This window comes from Periplaneta americana, chromosome 17 (genome assembly GCF_040183065.1).
Source record: "Periplaneta americana isolate PAMFEO1 chromosome 17, P.americana_PAMFEO1_priV1, whole genome shotgun sequence".
In the NCBI taxonomy this organism is placed as follows: domain Eukaryota; kingdom Metazoa; phylum Arthropoda; class Insecta; order Blattodea; family Blattidae; genus Periplaneta; species Periplaneta americana.
This window is the reverse complement of record NC_091133.1, coordinates 37,743,789-37,763,872: the sequence shown is the minus strand read 5'-3', so window position 1 is coordinate 37,763,872 and position 20,084 is coordinate 37,743,789. Positions and strand designations below refer to the sequence as shown.

Here is a 20,084-nt window from a genome sequence, read left to right as displayed (position 1 = left end):
CAGTTGACTAAACAACAACTTAACTCAGAATTCATTTGACATTAAAATTATTAATCTTCACAATGATTCATTTCTGAGCATACTGTAAATGTAAACCAGGATATTGTTATCTGTCATATAAATTCGTAGTATCTTTGAAATGAAAACTACGGCAGTTCTACGAGTTTACTATTAAGAAGTTTAACAACGACAATATTAACTTTCACCTGTGCAATTTCTCTCACTGGCTTTTAAAAATGTCTTTAGGAGCTTTGAGAATGCAACAATGTTTTAACATCTCTACACAGCTTTTAAAACTTAAAGCACTACTTAAATACTTAATTACACAATTACACACCTATAATGAGTTACAAATATAATCAAAATGTACGACGCTTTTGCACATTGCACAATAGCATTTTCACTTCTATACACTGAAGACTTACGAAAACTAATCACATAATGAAATGGTCAGTCTTTGAAATAATATGTTATGGTGTGGTAAATGTTGAGACATTTCAGTATCTGTGTTACTGTCTTGTTTTGCTTGAAGTTTCTTAACTTATTGTTGTATTATTCTTTATGCTTCTTATGTCAAGTAGAACTAGCTAGAAGCATTTTAGTTAGATGAGTAGCGGGTAGATGGTCGCGTTAGTTTCTGTGTGTGCTGTACTCAAATATTTGGCTTGGCTTGCAGTCATCTGCGCGCAAGGTCTCATTGCCAAGGACAAGAGCGGCACATCGGACCCTTACGTCACGGTGCAGGTCGGGAAGGTGAAGAAGAGGACGAGGACAATGCCGGCAGAGCTCAACCCTGTCTGGAACGAAAAGTTTTACTTGTGAGTTTACCACTAAAATATTTTCCAATAGGCAGCCATTCCTGCATGTCCGTCTGAACAAAACTCACGACGACAGAAAGATATCGTCAGCGATTCCACGTCGTTCAATATGGTATCCGACAAGTTTTTATCGTTGTAGTAGCCATTGAATGTTTTTACCTAATCAGGTGGAAGTCTAGAAAAATACTGTGACTTAAGACAGTCGAATTTCACAGCACAGTAGATAATGTAACATTTAATAATATAAAATTTAATTAACAAAAATTAATAACTTTTATATCTAAACACAGACTGATCAGAACAAATGTATTTTTAATTGGCATATAATATAAAAACTAAATAAATGTAATTATCTCTGATACGACACACTGGAAAAGTGAAAATGTAGAGAAACAGAAAAGTAAGATATTTCTGTGTCCACTGAGACGTGATCTATTTGGAAAAGTAATAATGTGAAATATCTAGTAATTTTTAAGTTACGTTCATCTTCTAGAGAAAATCGGATATTGTTCTCATTAACAGTGCAGGAGTATTATTTAATATCACAATCGCCATCAATCATCAACTTTTCATTATTCTTTTTCTTGTCCAACAACTGCTGTATCTTTATTCATAGCGTTGCTTGTCAAGTATTCTAAAATAAAAGACAACGCCGTGTTCATGAGGCAACTTCTCCGACTCTACTATAAAGCGTGTAGTCGAAACGAGTTCTTACAGGCGTTGTGTGTCATTCTAGTATGGTCTGCCCACATACAAGTAAATTCCTCCGTTTTATATATTCGCTGTTTTCACAAATAATATTTAAAATAACGTTAAAATCGATTATTAATAACTAACTTAGAATTTGCCTTATCTCGTATTTGCTTCCGAGGTAACTTCTCCTATATTATTGAGCAGCTTTTAGCCTAAACGAGTTATTGCAAACGTTCTTGAATAAAAACTGAATACAGATAACGACAGGAAGAACAGATGTGAATGACAGAAATTCTCATACAAAGAATATAACTAATATAAATGCAGACCGACAGGGTAAAAGATATGGGACGGCCAACCGAAATGGTATCTAGTAGAGTTGAACAACGATCGAGAAATCAAGACTAACAGCGCCCGCAAAGCCGAAAACCCGCACGACAATATTGCCTACGTCGTTGACTGCTTGTGAGTGATTCAAGCGATCAAGACTTCGGCAGTGGTCAACTCTCGAACGTCAAGCAGCCTTGAATCGTCGCAGTTGTTTATACCAGACTGAACATTTATCTGTTTTGGCAACTGTTATACATGTATAAATAATGAAGTAGCCTATTTGAAACATCATCTCTATCTTTGTCTTTGTCTTTTTGTGTCAATTAAACATCTCCGATGTTATTTATTTCAATTATGTATGATATTCAAGGTTACGAAACCTTTCCATGTCGACCAAATGATATTTCGAGAATGATGAGCGAGACTCGAAGCGCACGAGAGTTACGAGACGAGACTCGAAAGACAAGTGCAACGAACACAGCGAGCGAGAGCGGCAGTTAGTTTTGTTCAGCTCTAGTATCTAGTTAATGCATTTTGTCATGATAAAAATGGGGCCCGAGAGTAATACTCGAATCGATTATAAATTGAATATCGTACAAAAGTGTAAAACTTTTATACTTTGTAGTAGTTTTCATAATGTTCAATAATTATCTCTTTTAGTAGAATATAACTTCCATTTTATATCTTATTAATATCAAATAAACTTAATAGTTATTGTCACAAATATATTTCACTTTTTTCGTCCAAATAGAAGTTGTATAATATTATGCCGAAGGATTTTATTTCAAAATATTAAATCAATGGGTAAAATGAAATACAAGAGTAATCTTATATTCTGTGTTAGTATCTTAAATATCGTTTACAGTATACTCCACAATTCAAGTACCACTATTCATATTTCTGTCATTTTACTGTAATTATTATTTTTAAAGCGAGTGCCATAACTCCTCGGACCGGATCAAGGTGAGAGTGTGGGACGAAGACAATGACCTCAAGTCCAAACTCAGGCAGAAGTTGACCCGGGAATCGGACGACTTTCTTGGACAAACGATCATTGAGGTGAGTGCCATTAGCATTACTTCAGCTTAGCATTCTTGTAAGTAATGTATTTTCTTGTCTAAAAAAATATTCATATTGTAATTACGAGGGTTGACCATTAAGTAAGGTTCCCTCGGTAATAGTTTCCTACATGCTAGGGGAAATTTAATTTTTTTCCTGTGTATACACACTGAACGCTACTTCATCTTAATTTTATGGAGACTGGAACAACCATCACAGCTTACAGGTGCAGTACATTACGATGATTAAAAACGGCAAATCGCAGGAAGAGGTCTGACATTCTATCCGAAGGTGTTCAAATTTCCTCATGATGCCATAATGAACAAGGAACTTTCGCAGGCCTTTCTCTGGAACATTATGCAGCAATCTCCTTACAGCTCGGATTTGGCCTCATCCGCTTTTAGTTTCTTGGGGACATTAAAGCGTCTTGGAAGAAGACGATCTCTGGATTATACAACTGTACAGGATGCTGTTCAAGATTGTTTGGAAAACCAAGGGTACGATTTCTACAGAAAGGAAATCGTCAAGCTTCTGCCCCGATGAGATAAGTGTATAAATCGTCCAGGACACTATGTGAAAAGTATCAATCAGTTTTCAGTTCAAAATTGTAAATATAGTTAGTGCATAAGTTATACATAAACTTCTTAGCAAAACAGAGAAATTTATTTAATGATTAACCTTCGTATAGCAGTTTTACATACTACACATAATGATACTAAAAGAAGAAACTATTACCGAAAATGTTCAGTAAATAATATTTTATTAAGATGCAGGCACCAACACGTTGATGAGAAGAAGAAATCCATTTATGAGTCCTGCATCCCCTACCTAAGTGAGAAATATAACATTCCCACTAGTCAATGGAGTGTTTCTAGTCTTTTCTTTGGTGTACGTGACACACTTCCTAAATTCACATGTAATATTTTAAAAGCACTCGGTCTCAGATTTTTTAAATTCAAAAAACTTTATTGAATGTTCTTAAGGATTCAATCCAAATATTACATTATCATTTATATTTTGAGCATTGATGATTCTATTGGGTTTGCATTTCTCTGGATTGTTTTACTAAACAATTCCTGTATTTAATCTTTTTGTCTTTCTAAATTATTCTGTAGTGCTTTTATTCTGGATCTTTATGGTCACCCTCATTGAGGGCAGATTTTAAATATTTATAATATATATAATTAGCATTTGATTTATTTATATGTTTGATGTGAGATCAATTCACATGCGTTTTAGGTGATGGCTAAACCATTTCTTGTATTTTAATAGAGAAAATTGTTAAAAAAACATTTATCTTTTTCTCAACACTATTTATGTTAATCAAATTTGCACAATACTTATTTCATATTCCAGTTAAAAATTAAATAGATTTTAATTGTGAATAAGTATTAAGACAATTAATTATTAATAATAAACTAACAAGTTTATTTTCGCATTACTCTTATTATTATAATACAGATATAATTCTGTGCTAAAGGTCTGCATTGAAATCTCCATATTATTATCTACATTTATTATTAAAAATTTCACATTTTAAAACCAAAGTTCATCTTTCACTCAGAGTAAATTATAATAAAATGAGACCAGAATCACAATTTTCATCTTAGGTTATCGATAATTTCACGTCAATGCAACGTGCGAAACTCGCGTGTTCAACTTAATTATGTAACTCGAATATATGAACAGGAATAGGCCTCCCTTAACTAATTTACCAGATGATCGTTTCATGATGGTCCGCCTTCCATCTGAGCGCATTCACTCTCGACGAAAGATCAATAACTGTTCATTTTGGTATCAGATTAAAGTTGGCCTTATTGTCTAAAACCGATGTAACTAAAGAGGAAACTGATTCAGCGGCTTAGAAAACAGTAGACTTTTAACAATATCGGAATTACCACAAAATAGTTAGCGATTTTTTCTTCACCTTCGAATTCAAGTTACAGTACACCATATCTTTCCAAATGAATGTTTTACGACACAGATAAAGCTGTACTAGATCTAGCAGAACGTAGAATCCCGGTTTCTGAATCTTAATTAGTAAGGGAATTTTTTGTCTCCTATATATAGGCTACGTCAAGGTATAAGTGATGAACAACTCAGGGACGTAATGGAAAATTAATTTTGAGAAATCCGTAGTTACATTTTATTTTAAATTACGAGTAGATTTTCTTATTTAACTGTATCTTAGACCCAGTGTACTCCATTTACCCTAATTATATAGCATTTAAAATACAGTCAACACTAGCAAAAGGAATACAAAACAGGCAGTTTATACAAAAAATAGAACAAACTAATGGCAAGAAACTACAGCAATTACCATATTAACTGCTCCTTGCCTGCATGATCTTTCGTTCTTCTGCCTCTTCTATAACATCACATTACACTAAATTTTAACGCGTCGCTTGTCGCTGAAAAAAGCGGAAACCTCGTAAGTCCTGAGAACCAAAATGTTTAGTAATTTAATGTAACTGTTTGTTGTGTGTTAAATTTCTTTGATATGTGAATGAAAGTATGATACATGAAATTATCTCAGAATCATTTCACATAATTTTATGAATCATACTTCAATTCAGTGGTCGTCAGCACTCGCTGAAATGCGCAAATGGTAAGCGGAGCCGTCCCGTGCTCCCCGTCCTGTAGCAGGAAGAGGTAGAGAGCATACTCGCTAGCAGCTATGAATGCACCATGGTGCACTGTGTTCTCCGCGGATAAGCGACGCTAGCCCCAGGGTGCTCTGCGCTGACGACCGCTGCTTTAATTCATATGTCAAGTAAATTTAACATAGAACAATTTTATACCAACGTCATGGCTCAATTGGTCAAGGCGCTTGCCTACCGGTCTGAAGTTGCACTCAGGCGCGGCTTCGATCTCCGCTGATTACCTGGTTGTGTTTTTTCCGAGGTTTTCCCCAATCGTAAGGTGAATGCCAGATAATCTGAGGCGAATCCTCTGCCTCATCTCGCTATCATCAATCTCATCGACGTTAAATAACCTAGTAGTTGATACAGCGTCGTTAAATAACCAACTAAAAAACAAATTTAATCTATTCCTGAAAATTTTGGTTCTCAGGATTTACGAGTTTTTCACTTTTTCAGTGATACACATTTTTCTTCGACCTTAATAAAACGAAAGCCCGTATTTGTCATGAAATACATTCCCAATTACTAAAATCGTTCTTTAAAACTAACTTTGTATAACCTGTAATTGAATTAGTTTAACCTTAAGCTAGAGGTTCAATTATTATAATAAATAATTTTCGTCTTTATTGAATGTAGCCTATAGGTTACAGTTTTAATGCATTCCACTCACCCAAATTATGTACTTTATATTATCAGAAATATATAAATCAATCCCGACAAACCGTCAGTGTATATATGAAAAGAAAACACATGCAAAGACATTCCTAGTCACTAAAGGAAAGAAACGATAGAAGCAAAATGCATGTTATCTGGTTCCGAAATTCTTTTTGCTCATCCATACTTTCCAATCTCCTATCTCATAGTAACAATGTCAAGGACTGAGACTATGGCGTATATATATATATATATATATATATATATATATATATACAGGATGTTTAAAAAATACGGGGCATAATTTCAGGTATGTATTTCCCACATATAGACAATCAAAATAGTTCATTACAACATGTGTCCGGAAATGCTTTATTTCCGAGTTATGGCCTTCACAACATTGAAATTCACGGGAACGTTTTTCTTTCCGCAGGTCGTTGCCGTCAAAGGAGACATTAAGAGGGCACTCTGACAGTTCATTCCGAGGCGAAGGTTACATTCAGTGTTGTGTAGGCGTTAGACTGTGTGACATGTATTCAAATCAAGAGCTGGCAGAAATACACTTCATGTACGGTAAGGCGGACGGCAATGCTGCGCTGGCTCGTCGTTTGTATCAGGAGAGGTACCCACAGCAACAATGTCCAGATCGGAAGACATTTGTACGTCTTCATTACCGTCTGTGCGAGTATGGAAAATTTAACTCTCCTGGTTTGGGAAGGGGACGACCAAGATCTACAACTCCAGAAGTACAGGAGGAGATTCTGGAGGCTGTGAACATGACTCCTTCTATCAGCACACGAAGGGTAGCGTTGCAAGTCATTGTTCCTCAAACGACTGTCTGGAGACTGTTGAAAGAGTATCAATTGTATCCTTATCATTTGCAACGTGTACAGGCCCTGTCACCAGCTGATTACCCTGCACGAGTGAGGTTCTGTCAGTGGTTCTTGCAGCAGTGTGGTGTAAATCCGAACTTTCCTACCTTAGTATTATTTACAGATGAAGCACAGTTCACACGAGATGACATAACAAATTTCCACAATCAGCATGTATGGGCGTATGAAAACCCACGTGTAACTGTTCCATCTCATCACCAGGTGCGGTTCTCCCTAAACATGTGGGCCGGTATCATTTGTGATCGATTAGTTGGACCCCATGTACTTGTAAACAGACTTACGGGGCAGGCGTACACAAACTTCCTGGAAAACACCATACCTCATGTTTTAGAAGACACTCCACTGATCAATCGTCAATACATTCACTTCTTGCATGATGGCGCTCCTGCACACTTCAGTCGTAAGGCTCGCCGGTACTTGGATTGAAGGTTTCCTGATCGATGGATAGGTAGAGGTGGCCCAATTGCTTGGCCTCCACGCTCACCTGATCTGAACCCTCTCGATTTCTACTTGTGGGGTGTTGTGGGGCCATTTAAAATCATTGGTTTATTCGTCTCCGGTGCCTGATTTGGAATCCCTTCGGAATCGAATTGTGTCATGTTCTGAGGACATACGCAATACTCCTGGAGTTTGGGATCGTATTCGCAGGTCAATGAGACATCGATGTGAGGTCTGTATTCAAGCAGGAGGTGGACATTTTGAAAATCTTCTGTAATGACAACGACCTGCGGAAAGAAAAACGTTCCGGTGAATTTCAATGTTGTGAAGGCCATAACACGGAAATGAAGCATTTCCGGACACATGTTGTAATGAACTATTTTGATTGTCTACATGTGGGAAATACATACCTGGAAATTATGCCCCGTATTTTTTAAACACTCTGTATATATATATATATATATATATATATATATATAGAGAGAGAGAGAGAGAGAGAGAGAGAGGGGGGGGGGAGTAGCGTACATACACACATACTTGGGTTGTCAACATTTTTAAAGAAAATAAGGAAGATTAAGGAATCGACAAAATTTTACATAGGAAACTGATAAAATAGGGCCTACTATTCAGTGCAGTTACTAGCGTCGTGCATTACAGGCGCTATGTTCGGTTCAAATTTGTTAAGTACGGCGAAGTTCGATATTCGCCGATGTTCGCTCTGCAGAAGAGTCTTGTCGTGTTTGTTCCATCTTGTTATAAAAATATTCGCTATTCTTCACTCATGTTTATTCGCTTAAGAATTTTAGCACAGTTATTGCGGTTAGTTTTTCATATGAAATAAGACTAAGTTTTTAATGTCTTGGTTGCCTCTCTCATGTTCGAACATAGTAGGAAACTAGCAGTAACTAAAAAACAATTTATTTTACAATTTGGCAGCTGGAGTATTTTGAGACAGATTTTACCTTGGGAAATAACTTTTCATTATTCTTAACAAATTCTAAAAATTCCTACAATTTACAGTTCTGATTTGATTCGAATTGTCACGCTCCTGTTTCGAATATTATTGTCCACTTACTGTTAACGAGAGAAAACACTCTGTTTATATTAACATTATGTTTAGAACAAACCTCATCAGTTTTTTCCAAAACTATTACGGAACGTTGATTTTAAACTGGTGGGTACTGAAATTCATTTCTGGAAAGTATCGTTCTACAGAGACTGCACATTTGAATGCATCTAATGTTTTTAATAAATAGTATTATATTGCGAAAAATCTTAGAAAAGAGGGAAAATACGAGAGCAGAAGACAATTAGGTCCAAATATGGAAGATCTCTGGAAATGCGGGAGAATTTCCAACCCTAATAGACGCATATTTAGACCTGACAGTCGCCAGCAATGTGCGCCTGCGTCAGGCGAGTCCATTAAGTTACGCCAAGGGATGTTCAGGTTAGTCTGTTGCCTGCAGTCAGAGCGATCGGATGTCACGCATGCGGTATAGCGTTGTGTTGTAATGCATTCCTTTACCGACCGCTCGCCCTTATCTCCACTCCGGAACTTTCCCCACTACTCCTATTACTTACCCTCTTTCGCGTCGCTGAGCTGTCAGGACTAAATAATCGGTCTGTACATACATACAAACATACAGATAGGCATCTTGGGTTATGAGTGTAATTATGCAGTATAATTACAATAAAAATTTATCTGTTAGAACATAATGTTGGAGAAAATATGTTTTAAGAAAATGTGTGCATATACTTTTAAATATACAAGTTTTATCTCTCGTGTTCGAGACCTGGATTCGAAAAGTTCAGTATATCAGTATGTAATAAGAATAGATGAATAATCTGATACTCGGTAGGCCTACTTCGGAACAGTTTAAAACATCCACTGCGATAACACGAAATTGCATATGGCTCAACCCGTCTTTTTTTTTCAAGTGTTTTCGGTTTTAAATAATTACTCGATATTTATAATATAGTTTTTACAATTATACAGAAATGCAAGACTGAATCATTCACTTTATGTTACGGCAACTAAATCAAACTGTTCCTATTCAACAATTGCAGTTTTTAGTTAGTATAAGAATCTGCTTAGCCTACGGATTGTTAATTAGGCCTACTTTGCATCAGTAATTAACTAATTACATTTCAGAATTACATAAAAATAAGTCTACGTCATATTATATAACCGTTTAAAATAATTTAAAGAAAAGAGCCCCGTAAAGTATGTAACTGTCACGTGACTTCCCCCGTTTCGCCGACCCTGAGACATAACCTCGGTCGCACAGTATCTTAATGTGTCTATCATCTGATATCTTCTTCTGCCTCGAACTCTTCTTCCGTTCACCATTCCTTCCAGTGCATCCTTCAGTAGGCAGTTTCTTCACAGCCAGTGACCCAGTCAACTCCTTTTTCTCATCCTGATCAGTTTCAGAATTATTCTTCTTTCACCCACTCTTTCCAACACAGCTTCATTTCTTATTTTATCTGTCCATTTCACACGCTCCATTCTTCCCCATATCCACATTTCAAAAGCTTCTAGTCTTTTCTCTTCACTTCGTCGTTATGTCCGTGCATCATGCCACGTTTGCAGTTTTTCTTGTGAAAGACAAATGCGTTAGTTTCCCGTTGCTTTCCGTACACCACTCTCTCTTTCGCATCTAGATCGCAGGGGTTACCAGCATGGAGGTGAGGAGAGTGGATTTGACTAATTAGGTCCTCCTAACTTCACCGAAATTCACCGCAAGAGTGAAATATCAGAGACCGGGAAATCCCAGTTAACCTTTGCCCGACGAATTATCATTATTATCTGTAAAGAATACAAGAAAATTTGAATAAACGACTTGTAGATTATTCAGCACAATGGAAAGCAATATCTGAATCGTTCTTTTTGTGCAAAACTTATTACAGTATTTACCATAGAATACTCTTTATGATATCTCTCATTGGGGTTCTGCCTGATATGTACATCTATGATATTATCAGGTAGTACATCTCACTTGGCGATATGTTAGAGGAAGAACAATTATTTCTGTACAACTGAAGTCTGATCAGTATAATACAGTATGTTACTAGATAGTAATGTATGCAATGGAGGGGAAAAGGAACTGGTCACCCAACTCATTATCTCCTGACGTAGTTGCCTCGTGAACGATGTCTTATTGGTGTCACTTGTGAGGTTCAAACCTGTCTTCGAACAGTCGACTAAACAACAATTCTTTATAGAAACAATGTTACCATTTTATGACAGCATATAGTGCATGCTTGTTATAGATATTTTGAATTAACAAAAATTATACTTACGTCATTCCCACAATTATTGAGCCGTTTGTCTTCTTTCACCCTCATCCTTGCGAGGATAATCAGTAAAATTATTGTTCTAGTTCGTCTCTATAATGGTCAGGTCATAATCTTTATGGATTGTACTTTTACAAGTCCAAACTACCCTACTTGCTATCAACGTAGTACAAGGACGCCGATAAACTGCATAAATCTCAATTCTAAATGTTGCTTTTCTGTATGAAGGATTTTGGAAAATCAGAATGCACTTATTTTAGTTCATGTACTGTGTTATAAACATATAAACGTCCAACGCTTCGCACCAACGCAGCGTACTAATTCATCATCAGAGAAGGCAAGAAAAAGAGAATTTATCTGTTGTATCCACTTCCAGATTGGAGAATAGATATACTGTGTATTATACATTTCATTTTATATCCTTCATGAGTGATGCATAGCTCTGAAACGATACACAGCTCTGAAATGTATACCTATTTCGCATATGTAATTATTCAATATTAAGAGTATTCTTGTAATGCAACTTCATTTTTGTTTTTGGCAGCCTTGTAATAATTCATTAACATTCAGAGGTAGTTTATCTTGTTTGTTTAGTGAAATATGTAGGCTACGATAAAATATTTGTTCAGGATCATAATGTGGGCGCATTGATCAAGAATGAAACTAATCACGACTCTGTTTTCTCAGGTCCGCACACTGTCGGGCGAGATGGACGTATGGTACAACCTGGAAAAGCGAACCGACAAGTCAGCGGTGTCAGGGGCCATCCGCCTGCACATAAGCGTCGAGATCAAGGGTGAGGAGAAGGTAAGACTCTACCTGCAACAGACTTCTACAACTGAATGTATCGAATACTGAATTAGCTCTGACTGGGCCGGAATTTAAAGGAGATGTGATCGATAAAGACGCAACACACTGCGTCCCGATACAAACTCAACCGCTCCTCGTTCACGACAACTCCAAAGCTCTCCTGTTCTCTTTCTCACGATTATCCGACTCTTTCCTTAAAGCAAGAAGCCACTAGAGTCTGTCAGTACTTATTCAAGCCTTTGAACCTGGAGTTTATTTCTGTGGTACAGTCAAGTAAGTCGTGTGACAGCTTGTCGCCAAAATTCAGAGGTTCAATCCCCAGCAGAGTTTACGGTTAATTTTGTGTTGAAAAAAGCGTCTTCTTCAGAGTGAATTTTCTTCTAGAAGGAGAGACTCCTATACCAGCCAACAAAATTTGGTTCTATTTATAATATAAATATATTACTTATAATTTGTTTAAAGATGAAAATAATACATGCAACCACGCATGCTTGGAAACCATTAATTAAAAATACTCTTATATCATATTCTTTGGTACAACATACTGATAGACCACCGAAGTGATCTAGGGGCAACGAGCGAGACTCGTACTTCGAGACTGTGGCATGGATTCCAATTCCGCTTGTGAAAATTACCTACTTTCAATATTTAATTTAATTTAATATTTAGGGGAGAGTTGGATAGTATCGGACATCGGGTAATATCGGACAGTGCGCTTCTTTCATCTACCAACAGATGGTAGTACCTGAATGACATGGTTACGTTTCTCTATGCGACATCACAGAAACGTAACCATGTCATTCAGGTACTATCATCTGGTGGAAGATGAAAGAAACTCACTGTCCGATATTACCCGATGTCCGATACTACCCAACTCTCCTCTATCCTCTGAGATTTTCCCCAACTGTAAGGCGAATATACGGTAATCCTATGACGTATTTTGCTAAAGTACCATCTCCCTATTGCCAATTTCATAGCGCTATAGATAACTTTATACTGTAGGTAACAACGCACTTAATGCAATGTTATTAAATAATCAATTAACAATAATATCGGTATACCAAATGACATTGTGTTTCATACTTAAGAACATATTCATGTATTTATTTCTTCCATCATTAATTTTGTATTTAAAATGACACACCGTGCCATTTCGTATTGGGACTCGCCTACCTTGTCAAGATGTTAAAGTCCACACCTGTGGAGTACGGTTAGCCCGTCTGGCCGCGAAACCAGGTGGCCCGGGTTCGATTCCCGGTCGGGACAAGTTAGCTGGTTGAGGTTTTTTCCGGGGTTTTCCCTCAAACCAATATGAGTAAATGCTGGGTAACTTTCAGTGCTGGACCCCGGACTAATTTCACCGGCACTATCACCTTCACCTCATTCAGACGCTACATAACCTAAGATGTTGATAAAGCGTCGTAAGATAACCTATTAAAAAAAAAAAAAGAAAAAAAAAAGAAAAGAAAAAGATATTAAAGGTGTTGGGTATTTATCAGTATGGCGCAGTAGAAATAACAAGACGAAACCAAGCTGGTTTTAACTTAATGAATGAATAAATATGTTGAATAATAAATATAAACAAATATGAATATAGTATACAATAATATATAATAGTAGATTAATGATAAATAAATGGAAATAATCAAAAGATGACTAGGACAATAATTCGTAATTAATCTAGTACAGAATATTCTAGAATTCATATGCGACTGAGTTCAAATTGTAGGTACTGCATTGAAACAGAATACTGACATATGGCAAATAGAACATATTAATCTGTACAATAATTTACGCAGTTAACCTAAATAACAGACCAGTAAAGTGAGGAGGAGCATGCTTAGCTTCCTTTTCTCGCTTACCAGTCAGTTAGTGCTGCTGTGATGTAGGATGGAAAGGTAGGAAATGACGATGATCCAGCGTCGATGTATCTGAGCCGCATAGACGGTTCGAAAAAGAACTGAACAAAAGAGATTACATTTCATGTATTTAAGTTAATCATAATACAAGCTTTGTGTAACACTTCAAGATTCATATTGGTCGCAATATAAAAAATAATATGTAAAATACAATGATAGTGTTTAAACAAAAACAATCTCATTAATATTGAATAAATCTTTAAATACCGTATTCGATGAAATGAAAGATTTTAATCCTTTTACAATAAAACTAAAAAGTTACAACATTTGAAAAACACTGAGAAAAAATTAACTTGACATGCCTTGGAAAGTTTAGTATTATCACTGAGTAACTGTTATTCGTATTAACCAAATATATCGGCCCCAACAGAATAGAGCACCTTCCAAGTCTAGGCTATATTTTTCTAATAATCGAAACGTTGGAGATATTAATTTTCAGTGGAAACCCAAAATAATTCTTTTTAAATTAGCTAATCGTCACAACTTACAATCCTGTTGTACCAAGGCAAAAATGTGATATGTCAATTTTTGGTGAAAATGAGTTTTGCAATGTAGTGCATCCTGATGGTATCGTTATTGTGGCAAAAGATGACAAGCACATCTTCATTATTTTTCTCTGTAACTCGCTGTTATGAAACATGATTCTTATAATTTTATACAACCGTTCAAACTTTAAATGATCGCTCCTGGAAAACTGCAAAAAGGGCATATCACATTTTGCCTTAGAGCCACAGAATCATGTTAAATAAGTAACTGAAAAATGAAAAGAAAATGGAATATATTATATATAGCACGTTCCCCACTTTAAGATCCAGATGTAGCAAGATAGCTCATTCTTACCCGTTACACACAGCAACACAACTCATTCAGCTGTCTGCCATCCATTATTCATGCACACCACACCAGGTGCAGACAATCATTGGAGTACACTCCACAATTTGCAAATGCCGCCCACTTGCAAAACTCCCTTGTGAATATATGAATAAATTCCTCTCAGCTACAGTCTACGATCATGACTTTAAACATTTATTTTGTCGGTTAGTTTATAAAGAGATAATCTCCTCCGTTAATCAACGGAACTTGAAATATTTAAGAAATTATAATATACTATTATCATTATTATCATAAAGACCCCGTGATTATCATTACTATCATCAGCAGCAGCATTAGTGATTCAACAATTTTTAATTCTATTGCATACTATTATTAAAAGATTCATCTTTAATTCACTTTAATTCATTGTTATTATCTACGAGTATATGGTACTTTACCTTAGAAGTATGTAAAAATATTATATAAAACGTTCTATGATGTGGTGATAGGATTGACTGGAATTTGTCACTTTTGTGGTAAGTCTCGTTATACGTAAAGATTAATTTTTGGTCCTGCACAATTTTGTCTCTTATGATAACAATTGTTATTAGAGGAGAAAAATTCGCTTCGGCACCAGGGATCGAACTCGAATCCTTGGTTCTACGTACCAAGCACTCTAACCACTGAGCTACGCCGAAGTTAATCCACAGCACCGGATCGAATCCCTCTACTCTTGTGTTTTTCCCTTTGTGACCTAACTCCATGTTCGACATATATGTTGACATATATTAAGTTAACTGCCATTATACAAGGAGCGCACTCAATTGAGTGACTTGGTGGCTGGGATTCCACAGTATGTGCACTGTTGAGAGAAGAATCTAAGTAAGGATTAATTTTTGACCCTACAGAATTTGTCTGTTATGGTAACAATTATTATTAGAGGAGAAAAATTCGCTCCAGTGCCTGGGATCGAACCTGGGTGGTTGGTTCTACGTACCAAGCACTCTAATCAACAGATCAAATTTGTAGGACCAAAAATTAATCTTTACGTATATTCTTCGTCCAACAGTGCATATACTGTGGAATCCCTGCCACCAAGTCACTCAATTGAGTGCGTTCCATGTATAATGACAGATGACTTAATATACAGTATGTCAACATTAGGGTTCCCAGACATACTGGAAAAAAAATACGGGATACTTATCAGTTATCACTGAGTAAGTTTAGTATGCGCACCCAACAAATGTGCCGATCTTTCAGTGTGTGTGTGTGTAGTAAAGTTTACTACACAAACACTTTACTAACTACCTAAAGGTAAGTAAACAAATAGTAAACAAAATTGTTAGGGAGCATATTTGCATTACGTTTAAGTTCGTCATGTAAATTGCCTTCAAATTGTTTTTACCAAGTTAGTACAGAAATAGCTACAAAATATTCTACTCACATGACAATATTCTTATAAATCAATCTGCCGGGGCCTTGCAATATTTCTCTGAAGAATGAATTTCACTTAACAATTGTTTATTTTGAAGAATCATGTCATGAAAAGTAACACAATCCTCAATGAAGAATTATTTTGCAACAAGCATTGGTTTTGCCATTTTTACAGACAATTTATTTTTCTCATCAGTCTACAGAGCGTTCATGCAAGAAAATAATCTTTCGACACACTCATTTGTTCCAGGGATATACGTAATGAACTCCACTACCCTCTTCAAATTTGTGAGTTCTCCTTCAATACTTTTAAAAAGATCCACCCAGACTTCATCTAAACATTTAGTGTTGCCATCACTTGCCTTGAGAAATTAATAACCCACAATAATTGTTTCATAATAGCCCATCTATAATGCAATGATGAAGTACAATATTTGTAATTTGTAATGTAGAATAAACATTGTAACTTTTCTATTTTTTTCTCAGTTTAGAACTCTAAAATACGAGACGGAAAGCTGTCCTGAAGACTTTCCTCAGGACAACGGGATGCATTAACGAAAAATAGGATGATCCCATATTTTACGGGATGTCTGAGAACCCTAGTCAACATATATGTCGAACATGGAGTCAGACCACAAAGGGAAAAACCTTAGTGGAGAGGGAGATTCGATCCTGTGTTGTGGATTAAACTTTGGCGTAGCTTAGTGGTTAGAGCACTTGGTACGGAGAACCAAGGACCAGGTTTGATCTCCGACGCTGGAGCGAATTTTTCTTCTCTAATAACAAGTCTCATTATGTTTAAAAGAAAGCCTCACCTGTCATTTTTTCGAATTTTCTGTTAAAAATTCTGCCGACATGAATGATACATGTAACACAAATTTTTCCCAACTGCTTTGTATGTACATAAATCTTCAGTTCACTGTGATCTAGTTATTACTATTCCACTTTTTAATTACCTGAATTTCTTTCTAATTAAAAGGTCATTTCTTAGCCTCTATAAAAGATAATTATAGTTACTTATATAACTATACAGAGAGTTTCTATGCTGACCGGTCCCAGCTAGTAAAATTCCATCAGCTTAATGACGGTAGTTGAAGTACCTGTTCCAACAAAGCTAAATAATAAATGATGAAGTGGAACTGGTCTGTGTAGGGAAGCGTGCATCAGCATATGACCACTCACCGCCAGCCCACAAATTTTGTTAGGTAGAGGTTGGAATGGGACCGGTCTGCATAGAAACTCTCTTTATACAATTATGCATTATAACTTCGTATTTTTTTTTTTTTTAATTTATGGTTGAAAAATGTATTTGTAGATAATACATAATTTCAGAATATGTACAATAAAAAACTATATTTTTTTATAAATCCTTACATTAAATTGCACAAAACATATTCAACTAAGGGCTTTAAAAATATAAAGTCTCTACTCCTCAAAGTTCTTAACAGAATGTTTCTTAAAATGTATGAATTATAGCATTGTCGACATAGAACATACCGAAGCCCCTTAATGTAAATTGTATTTTTAAACATATTATACCATTGGTCAAGTTTCAATATTAATTTGATTGAACAATATTTTTCAGGTGGCACCATACCATGTCCAGTACACATGTCTTCATGAGAACTTGTTCCACTCACTGTGTGAGGAGAATGGTGGTATTGTTAACCTGCCACAGGCTAAAGGTGATGATGCCTGGAAAGTTTACTTCGATGATGCAGCCGAGGAGATAGTTGATGAGTTTGCGATGAGATACGGCATTGAATCCATCTACCAGGCTATGACGTTAGTATTACTAAAATACCCTAGTTCATAGTTTATACATAAGAAGCAAGGCTAATGTCTTTCTACTATGATAATGAGCTCAAAACAATTTCCGAGTAGTAATCTAATCTGAATAACTTTCATACATTAAAACCTCAAACATGTATCTGTAGGTACTCCATTTTCACTGTATGGTTAATTTCAGTAACGCACATGCTACTCACTCTCTTCTTTCCTTTTAATCTTCTCTCCTTCCTTCCATCCTCCATTTTTCCTTCTCTTCCCTTTTTCCTTCTTTCTTTTTTCTTTCTTGTTCCTTTCCTTCCCATCTTTTTCCCCCTTTTTACCAATTTTCTTTATTTCATCCTCCTTTTCTGTCCTTCTTCTCTTTCCTTACCATTCCTTTTTTTGTTACTTTTCTTCTCTCCTTTTTCTTCCTTCCTTGTTTCCATCATTCCTTTGTTACTTCCTTACTTTTCCTTTCCTTCGTTCACTTCGTTTCCTGTTCCTTTATTTCTTATTTTCTTCCTTTTTCATCTCTTTCTTCTTTCTTCTCTCCTTTTTTTTAAATTGCATCTTTACTTTTTTCCTTCTCCTTCATTTCTTCTCCATACCTCTTTCTTTCCACTCTTTGGCTTTCTTATTTCGCTTCTTCCTCCCTTCTTTCTTTATTTCCTTCTTTTTTTCTTCCTTCATTTACTACCTTACCTTTCATTCTGCACGCCATTGTTTTAAATACGGTATGTAAGCCCTGCTATTATAACAGCACCGCTTGCTAGAATGCATCCACCCATCCAATGGCTGCTTATACTGTCTGCTCATTCATTGGTCAAACATGTAACATGAATAGGAAAAAAATTGCCGCTAAATGGCAGCTCCTAACGGCCTATGAAGTCGCTTGTGGATATAGATCTTATGCTTTATATTATGTGATTAAAATATCACTTTGTTTCGCGATTCTAATAGCTTCGCTAATCCATTATATTATTTTCTCTTGAAACAAAAGGAAATACAATTAGATATGCATAAACAAAATTTAAAATATGAAAGCCAATGAGTTGCTCAGTTATAAAAGCTCTTATGTGACGAAATTAAAAGCAATTTTCAAACTAAAATTGTAAATAACTACTAGGAGAATATTTTATTGAACTTGTAAGGTTAGGTAATTATTTTTATTCTTAAAAAAAACTGCAGGAGACCATGATCTGTTCATATGCTACCAGTTTTCGGTGATTTATAAAAAAGTAGGCTATACTTATTTACTTTTCAGACAGGGACTTCTGCAACTACGCAATTCCATAAAAAATGAACTAGTGCTCCAGGAACTCACAGCTTCAGTACTTTCTGAGAAAGGGGTTTCTCCAAAAAAAAAAAAAAAACCAGTGAACTTCAGTAAACTTTTTCTGTGTGGAACTTCCCTACATTATAAGTAGAAGTTTCACGAATTTATCCACAAGAATTTCTGGCACAAGTTTCTGATGATTAATATTGGTAACACAATTCAATATCTCACACTGGCACAAAATAGAGAACAACGTTCTTTTATAATTTGAAGCAGACATGCAGATGAGCTGGTTGGTGCTGCACTTACCTTTGGAATTTGGAAATACGCTGTTTCAGTGAAAGCATTGTTAAAATGGTCTTATGAGCAGGTGGTATAAGCAGCTAACGGATGCGTTCGATCAAGAGGTGGTTAATAGATTACACCAAATCCATAAACAAAAATACGAGTAGATGATGGCTGTAATGTTATTAAAATAATATCTACGATTTCTAAGCAGCCACTTCTATTTGTATAATTTTGACGTGTGATACTTTAAAATATATCCTTTCAACGAATGGCGGGTACTTGACTGCTCATCATTCACCCATATGAAGCCAGTTGTGTAGGACAATTTACCGATAGAGTCATTGCCCAGAATGCGCCATAGGAGACTGGTCTATGCTACACCCACTATGAGGTTAAATGATGATGGAGATTTGTTGGAATATCATAGAGAAACTGGAGCTCCTGGAGAAAATCCCCTATGTTACCTGGACCACAGGTTTACTCAACACAAGTCATAAATTGAAGTTATGCCGGGAAGGGTCATTCCACCACCACTCACATTGCAATGTAACAACTCTCACCACACATTCTCGAGCAAATGCTGGGTAACTTTCGGTGCTGGACCCCGAAATCATTTCACCGGCATTATCACCTTCATATCATTCAGACGCTAAATAACCTAGATGTTGACACAGCGTCGTAAAATAACCCAATAAAATAAAAAAAAACACACATTCTTAATTATACAGTTCCTGATTTTAATTGTATATTTTCATTTCATAAAGTATTTCATTGTACAGTAGAAAGGGTGAAAATAGGTGTATAATTACTTGAGAAATCATAATTTATTAAAAAGGAAAAAAATATTAAATGTACTGTCACTCACATTACAAGACAAGGACATGCATACAGTACGCCTACACAATAATGGCAAACTTTGCTCTTCTAAAAATCGGAAAGATAAGGTTTTT

At 35.9% G+C, this 20,084-nt stretch overlaps 1 protein-coding gene across 5 annotated transcripts in view; it reads left to right on the top strand.

The window, feature by feature from the left end:
* unc-13 overlaps positions 1-20,084 on the top strand; it is a 762,035-nt gene that overhangs the window by 691,171 nt on the left and 50,780 nt on the right. For all 5 annotated transcript variants that reach the window (XM_069816083.1, XM_069816079.1, XM_069816080.1 and 2 more), the window contains exons 9-12: positions 677-818; positions 2,774-2,900; positions 11,512-11,631; positions 17,386-17,585. In XM_069816083.1, coding sequence (XP_069672184.1) covers positions 677-818; positions 2,774-2,900; positions 11,512-11,631; positions 17,386-17,585 — 589 coding nt within the window. The remainder of the gene's footprint in view (positions 1-676; positions 819-2,773; positions 2,901-11,511; positions 11,632-17,385; positions 17,586-20,084) is intronic.